General features: G+C 35.2%; 1 protein-coding gene across 7 annotated transcripts in view; it reads left to right on the top strand.

Moving 5' to 3' along the window:
* Positions 1-8,753, top strand: part of TJP1 (tight junction protein 1) — a 206,317-nt gene that overhangs the window by 123,065 nt on the left and 74,499 nt on the right. For all 7 annotated transcript variants that reach the window (XM_069098435.1, XM_069098441.1, XM_069098440.1 and 4 more), the window contains exon 2: positions 8,414-8,470. In XM_069098435.1, coding sequence (XP_068954536.1) covers positions 8,423-8,470 — 48 coding nt within the window. In that variant the 5' untranslated portion in view covers positions 8,414-8,422. The remainder of the gene's footprint in view (positions 1-8,413; positions 8,471-8,753) is intronic.

Below are 8,753 nucleotides of genomic sequence, written 5' to 3'. Positions count from 1 at the left end.
CTCAATAGGGCTTATTTTGGGGGGAGGGCTTATTTTAGAGGAATCTTACACAGTAAGGGGAAGGCTTATTTTCGGGATAGGTTTTATTATCGGGGAAACACGGTATATCTTTTCCCCTTGCCAGACTTCTAGAAAGAATTGTCTACATTCACTGCCTCTCTTTTTAGTCTTCATATTCATTCCTTAAACTTTTGCAAAATTTGACTTCCTATCTCATCTCTCAACTTTTAATACTTTGGACCTCATCACTTAGCTGAACCCACTCCTTTCAGAGTTACCAGTGTTCACTTAATTGCCAAATTTGAAGGTCTTTTTCTTCTCATCCTTCTTGACCTACATTTGATACTGTGTGATTAAACACTCCTTATTACATCCTGGGTCAAATATAATGTCCCCTGTTTTGCCTTTAAAGCTTTTTATAACCTGATCTGCCCCACTGCTTTTCCAAAATTCTTGCACTTTATATCACCTTTCCCACCTCCAAGTACCCTGCCAGTGACACTGGCCTCCTTACTGTTTTTGAACCAGATACTTCATTTCTGGGTTCTCCTTTTTTTACTGGGATGCTCCTTCTCATCTCTGCCTCCTGGCTTCCCTCAAATCTCAGCTAAAATTCCACCTTCTATGGGAAATCTTTCCCAATCCCTCTTAATTCTAGTCCCTTCCATCTGTTGATTATTTCTAGTTTTTCCTGTGCATGGGTTATTTGTACATATTTATTTGCATTTTGTGCTCTCCATTAAATTGTGAACGCCACAAGAACAGGGCCTGTCCCCCCCCCCCCCCCCCCCCCCCCCCCCCCCCCCAAGAGGGATTGGGAAAGATTTCCCATACAAGGTGGGATTTTAGCTGACTTTTTTTTTTTTTTTTTTTTTTTTTTTTTTTTTTTTTTTATTTTTTTTTTCTTTTTTTTTTTCCTTCTATTTTGTGTCCCCCCACCACAACCGCCCCCCCCCCCCCCCCCCCCCCCGTTCCTTCTCACCTTTTTTTGGTATCCCTAACTCTTAGCATAGTTCTTGGCACATGGTAGGTACTTAATAAATGTTTATTGACTGTTAGTTTTTGTGAATGCCAGATCACACTGTTGACTTGAGTGGTAAATCACAGCATTTTTTTTCTTTCTCTTTTAAAATAAATTTTTTTGTTACTCTGAACTTGACAAATATAAACAGTTTCATTTACAAAAGATAGAAAAAGAATTATGAAACCACTAATATCTATTAGGTACACCTTACATTTTAAAAAGATACATGTATGTGTACAACATATAACATAGAAACATACATAAATGTATTTACAATTTTTAATTTTAAAGCTGTCCTACTTGTTCCCCCTCTGAGGTTCCCTTTTCTCTTAAATGAATTTTCTAATTTTACAAATGAATCTCTCTTCTTTAACTCTTGGACATCATTATCATCATTCAGCCCTTTTCTCCTTTCCAACCAAAACAACAGTGAAAGAAATCCCTTGTTAACTAATAAACATAACCATGTAAAAAGCAGATTCATAGATTGTCTGTTGCCTGAAAATTTATGTCTTCTTATACCTTATACCTTGCCTCTATCCAGCAGTGGACATTGGTCATTTCGTGATTAAAGTTCTGAATCCTTCATAATCCTTGATGATATTCTATCTCTTGTATAAATTGCCCTCTTGGTTCTGCTCTATTCATTCTGTATCAGTTCATGTCTTCCCAGGTTTCTCTGACTCCATCCCTTTCACCATTTCTCATGACCCAGTATTATTCCATAATATTCTTGTACTATTAACTTAGGTTTTTTTGTTTGTTTGTTTAGTTTTTTTGTAGGGGGGAAGGCAAGGCAATTGGGGTTAAGTGATTTGCCCAAGGTCATGCAGCTAGTGAGTATGTCAGGTGTCTGAGGCCATATTTGAATTTGGGTCCTCCTGACTTCAGGGCCTGTGCTCTATTCACTGTGCCGCCTAGCTGAGCCTGTACTATAACTTTTTCACCCATTCCCCAGCTGATAGTCATCTACTTTTGTTTCCAGTTCCTCGCTATAACAAAAATAGGGCTATCCATACATAGGAGTGCATTTACTCTTTATTTGATCTTTGTCCTGTAGTAGTATTGTTGGGACAACTGTCATGCACAGTCTAGTGACTTCTTCAGTATATAGTTCCAAGGCACTAACAGGTAAACTTGAACTTATTCACAGCTCTATTAAGATGTGTTAGTTGACCCATCTTCCCAACATACCCTCCACACAAAGTTGTTATTTTCTTTTTCTTATCGTGTTTATCTGATGGATGTGAGGTTTACCTCAGAGTTCAGTTTGCATTTTCTTTTTTGATGCCTGTTGTTGCTAATTTAGATTTCTTCTTTAGAAAAGTTTTGACTGTTCATATCCTTTGACCATTTATCTACTACAGCGTAGCTCTTATTCATATATATTTAAAATAATTTCTTACGTATTTTGTCTATGAGACCTTTGTTAGGGAAGTTTGCTGCAAAGATCCCTCCCCACCCCCAGCAGTTTCCCTTCTCATTTTAACTTGATTTTGCTTATGCAGAATTTTTTTCAATTTATTTGATCAAAATTGTCCATTTTCTTGTCATTCATTGCTATCCTTGATTTGGTCATGTATTCTTTTGTTTGAGGTTCAGAAACATGTCTTGTTCCTTGCTTTTCTAAATTGTTTATACTGTGAATTTATGTAGAACATAGGTCCATTTGGAGTTTATTTTGCCGTATTGTGAGATATTGATCTAAATCAGAGTTCCCCAAACTTCTTTGACCTATTGCCACCTTTAAAAAAAAAAATTCCTCAGTGCCACTCTGGAAATGACTTTCTTTAACCCTTTAACTTTAAAAAAAAATTTTGCCATGTCAAAAACTATATTTACATTTTTAAAATGATACATCTTAAATGCAATGATTTATTGTAAATTTTTGGGTTTTTTTCTTGCATTGAAAATTTGATGACACACATATGTCATATAACTCTATAGGATTGTATTGTAAACAAGTCATGAATGTACATATTTCTGCCTGTGCATGCTGGATTTCCCGACAATGCCTGACATGTTCACCTGCTAACACTTGATTGTTAAGACCTGTTGGCAGACTTGACCACTGATCTTGATATAGCTTGCATTTTGTGTGTTTATTTGGAAAATAATGTAATCACTTTAACTGTTATACATCTCATAAAACATTTCTGAACAATTGTTCTTATTTTCTTATTTTTTTATCATCTTTTTTCCTTATGCTACCATGGTCTCATTATTTTTATTCAACACACCCCAGTTGTACATGAAGCTACTCTTTCCCTTACCTCTCCCTCCCCATTATCTTCCACATTGTGAACCTTTTGCTAAGCCTAATTTTTTCCTATTGTTTTTTGTTTAGTAGTATGTTCTTATTCTAGTAGTTAGTTTTTGGCTAGTTAGTTAGTCTATTAAGCATTATGCTACTATGTCAGTTGATTCTTGATGTTATGTACCCAGTCTGTTCTGTTGATAAATCCCAGGCCTTTTTATTGCCTAGCCAAGCTAACCTCTTGCTGTGCTTGTTTTACATTTAATACCAAACAAAATAACCCTTGAAAATACAAGCATTTAAGACAGAAAACAATTTGCCATGAGTTGTTAATTGAGGGGAGGATACAGCAATTATATAAGGGGGACATTACATTTGAGTTTGACTTTAAAAACATAGGTTGAAAAAAAATTTTAAGGAAAGGGAGGTCATTCTGTTATAAGTGAAAGTGTAAACAAAGTCATGTTGATGAGGTGGCATGGTACAATTTTTGACAGAGTGGGCCTCTTTTGGGGTATAGAGTGAATGGGGATGGGTATAGTTTGAGGTAAACAGAAAGGCAAGGTGGTACCAGATTGTAGAGTTTGAATGTTATTCAGGTAATAGGTAGCCTCTTACAGATGTGACTTAGATGAATAGCTTGACTTGATGGGTTCTGGATGGAATAGAAAAGGAGAGATATGAAGAACTATCAGAGCTATTGTAATAGTACAGATAGACAGAATCAGTCTGAACTAGGATGATAGTAAGAGTTGAGGAGTGAAACATGAGAATTGGTAAATGATTAAATAGAAAGGGCTCCTGGGAAGAGTCAAAGATAACCCCAAGATTATCCAAAAGACATGTTCTCTATTTATCTTTCATACTCTGCAAATTGGTGATGATACTTGTAGTCCTTGCCTTACTGGGTTGTGAAATGAGGACTAGAAGAGAAGCAACAGTATCAGTTTTATAGTCTGGGATGGTTGCCCCTTAAGGAAGCAAGGAGTCTGTCCTCTGAATTTGGTTAGGTCAGAATACTAGAGAGATCAAAAAGTCCAGGTTGTGGGGCATTGGTGAGAGTTTGCCAGAGTTCCCACAGCCCTGGGGATTGTATGTTATACAGTATTTTAAAAATAGCTATAATGCATGACCACACTATGTAAGAATTTAAATTTTTAGGAATAGACTCAAATGAAAATTTCTACTTTCTGACTCATGACTGCTTCCCTGGTGAATATGGAGAAGTTGGGGAGTAGCATATCCTAGATTCCCAAAGTGAGAGATACTGTCCCTTGGGGGGTACTGAAACAATGGGGGGGGTGTATGCAAATTAAAACAAAAACCCATGAAACCATTAAAGGGTTAAAGAAAGTAGATTTCCAGGGGGTCAAGGAGTAAAATTTTTTTTTTTTGAAAAGGAACCTCTGCTTTAAATGCTTTGTTATAAAGTCAGTCCATTAAATTTTTTTCCCTGGCATTTTGCATTTTATGGCTCATGAATGTTTTATTACATTTCAGTCATTAGACTGAATCACCTTATTTTTTTAGTCCTACCTTGAATATTTGGCCTAGTCAGCAGACATCTATTTCAATAGCTTTATAGTCGATATGGGACATAGGTGTTTCTGAGCATTTTCAAGTGTTTTTGGGGAGCTCTCTCAGACCCTGCAGTTAGCTAGATGGATGCTTCAGGATCTTGACAAGGAGTAAAAATACGCGGTATCAACGGCATAACCGAAGCGAAAAATCGTCTTTTTGGTTTGGTCGTTTTTAGTCTTGTCTGGCTCTTTATGACCCCATTTGGAATTTTCTTGGCAAAGACACTGGAATGGTTTGACGTTTCCTTTTCCAGATCATTTTACAGATGAGGATTTGCCCAAGGTCACACAGCTAGTACATGCCTGAGGCCTGATTTGAACGATCTCTGACTCCAATGCCAGTGCTTTATCCTCTGTGCCACCTCGCTGCCCAGGAGACAGAGATTGAATGTACTTTAAGCTTTTAAAACCTATACCTTGAAGGCTGAGGAACAGTTTTTAGACTGGTGGAGTCTAGAATGATAGAGGTGAATTAGATAGGCTGTAGGTGGGAAACCTAAAAAGAATGACTAATCCTGTTAAGAATAGTAGACCTAAAAGAATATGTTTAATTCCATTGAAATTAGGGCTTATAACTATTAGAGTGACTATGTGAGATGAGTTGAGGATGACTTCAGATATAAATCTCACCTAATGTTCTTTGTCCCTGTTAAAAGAGCCTGACGTTGGTATTACTACTTCTCAAGTGCTAAGGATGATCTCCTTATCTCCTAAAAGACAAGACAATTAAAATAGTTATTCTTACTGCAAGCAATACCTTGAACTTAAGTCTTGAGCCCAAATTACTTAGACTCTTCCAAGTTAGGCCTTCTCAGAGTAGTATGTGAAATACCTTGAAAACATTAAAATGCTAAATAAATATTTGTTGCTGTTAAGAACAACCACCACAAAAAGTAATTTGCGGAAGCACAGCTAATAGAAAATCTAGGATTTTAACCTAGGCTATTCTATTAACAGGCCCATTGGTCTTTATGCTATACCAAACTGGTTCATGGCTTGCTCTTTCACTTTACTGTGCTATATTTAGGCAGTATTTATGAAACTTGGCATACCTAGGAATACCTTTATTGTTATTCTTTGGTTGTGAAATTATTAATTATAGGTCATCTTACTTAGGACTAAAAAACAACCTTTATTTAAGGTTGTACCAAGTGAAGAAGGTTCTGAAAGAAGAGCCTATGAAGATTTCTGAATAATCAGTGACATAATTTTACCTGTACATTAGGAAGATGAATTTGGTATCAGTTATCTCTCTAGTTTTTATGTTTGTTTTTTTTTTCTTGCATTTGATTGCAAAGGTTTTCAGATTTACAGACAGTTCTTTCCACTGAATTATCTTCATGTAGAAGTATTTGAAACTGCTTACATATAATCAAGTTATATTTGTTCATCATTCTCTGTTTCTCCCCTTGAATGAAGCTTTTTCTACAGAGCAGTTCTGTAAGCACTCTTACAGTCAGTCCTTTTGATATCACAGATACTATTTTTGAAAAGGTTTGTTATTGCTTATTAAAAAAAAGCATTAAATTTTGGGGGGATTCACTTGTGTTTTCAGTCAATGTAGACTAGTAAACACTTTGAAGTTGTTGCATCAGTTTTCAGGACATCGATATCACTGGCACAAAATGAATATAGCAGTGTTCCTTATCAACTCTAATAGTACTTTTGAAGCTTGAGAATAAATAACCTTTGGTTCTCAAAGGTTTATCTATAAAGATTTAACACAGTTACTTAATGTCTGAAGGTACTTTATATAGTCTCAAACCCACTGGCTGTACCTGTTATGTATCCTTAGCTTTTATCTCTTAATAGCTACTGTTACTATTTCCACCTATTGCTTCCTCATTCTCTTATTACCACATTTTGCAGGCTTCATTTGGGTCTCTCCTGCTGTTCAAATGCTGATTTAGGACTGGCGACTTAGGAAGAGGGTTCCTTTGCCACTGCATCTGTGGTGGGTAGTATTGGGGCTTACCATCCTGCACAACCCAAAACTGGGGAACTGGCCCCAGGTGGGGAAAGAGAGTAGCAGTCAAGGCCTGCAGCAGCAGGCACACAGAAGAGCTGTGCTGCTCTTTTCAATTCATATAAATATAAGTATATATAATTTTATTTCTCCTCTGAATTCTCTTTTGTGCACCACACTTTGGAAATTACTGTGTTAAACTGTGTATACTTGAAAATAATCAGAACTTAATTTTTTTTTTAATTAGCATGAGTAGACTTATGGAGAGAGATGTCTACGTTCAGAGAAAGAACTAGAAAGAACAGAGTTTGAATGCATATTGAAGCAAACTACCTGTTCTCTTTCTTTTTCTTGTTTGGCTTTGTTTCCTCTTCCCCATCGTTCATTCCATCTGTTACAATCCTTCTTTATAACCTGACTAATGTCTAATGTGAAAGTATTTGCAGATCCTATATTTTGATTGCATGCCACCATGGGGGGGAGGGAGGGAGAGAGAAAATTTGAAACTCAAGGGATTGTGGAACTGAATTTTATACACTAAAAATAAATTAATAAAGATCCCCCCCCCAAAAAAAAACTTTAAGACACCATACAAATTCTAGCTATTATCATTATTGTAATTATTATTATTACTGTTATGGAAGTTAGCTTATATCAGAAAGTGTTTGTGATTTAAAAAATAAAAAGCATCAGTAACATTAATTTCAAAAAAAATGTATTTTTGAAATTTTTCAGAAATAAAAATCAGGCCGATTGTAAAAAAAAAAATTAGCATGAGTTAGAAAATTTATGTTTGGTCATGTTGAATTATTTTATTATGGCTCTATGAGCTGTCAGTTTCTTAGTTTAAATTGTAAATGTCCCTTGGATAGTAGCTTGTTTTTCTCTATAATGAGATAAGGTTACTGTAAACCAAATTGCATTGTATGGTAATTATGCTATACTTAGAATGCAAGTTGCATATTTCACATTAGTTCAGGTGTTAGTATTATAATATATTTACTAGATTCGGCATTTTTCCATGTTGCAAATTAAGGTTGGGAACTTTGATTATGAAGTGAAATTGACATTGGGTGTAGCAGCAAAATTAATTTATTACACTGAATAAATTATTGACCAAAGGCATGAAATATCCTTAGATGTTTCCCTGTAATGTATATAGAATTAGGGATACTTTCATGTTTTAAAAATACGATTAGATGGAATTGTATGACTTTAAAATGACTCACTTTAACTGATTAATGTTGGTTAATATATTCAAAGTATTGAATTGTGCCAAAATTATGGGGCTTGATAGTAGATAATTGTTTTTAGCGGTTGTTTGGATAGATGAGGCATCTATCCAAGTTGTTAAAAACAAAGGAAGTTCCAGTATGTAGTTTCCTCTTGTTTTAAAAAAAAAAACACAAACCAATCCAAACCAAAAACTACTGTCTCTTCTGTCACTATAAAGTTAGTTATCTTTAATATAGAAGACATTGTTATTCTATAATGTTAAATTATTTCTGCTTATACAGTAATCTTTTCTTTGAGAAATACAAACTAGTAACATACTAAAGTTGGTCTCTTTTCTCCCTTCTTTCCAGAGCACAACAATGGAGGAAACGGCTATATGGGAACAGCACACAGTGACGCTTCACAGGGTGAGTTTTTAACCACAGTAAGAACCTAACTCAGGATATTGGTTTAAAACAATAGAGTAAATCCAGATGTCAGGAAGTAAAAGAAGGAAATTAAGTGCTTTTTTTCTTTCCTTTCTTTTTTTTTTTTTTGGTTTAAAAATAGTTATTATTCTTTGCAAAGATTGTTGTTAAATGATTTTTTTTTACTTAATGGGATTTATTTGACTGTCATTATTCTTACTGAATTTTGGGTGATGAATACGGAACTTTTATTCAATTCAAATTCCCTAAATTTTGAGTAATT

Source organism: Petaurus breviceps, unplaced genomic scaffold, assembly GCF_028583685.1.
Source record: "Petaurus breviceps papuanus isolate PSGF00001 unplaced genomic scaffold, PetGlider_PUasm1.0 37, whole genome shotgun sequence".
Lineage (NCBI taxonomy): Eukaryota > Metazoa > Chordata > Mammalia > Diprotodontia > Petauridae > Petaurus > Petaurus breviceps.
This window is presented reverse-complemented; position numbering and strand designations above follow the sequence as displayed.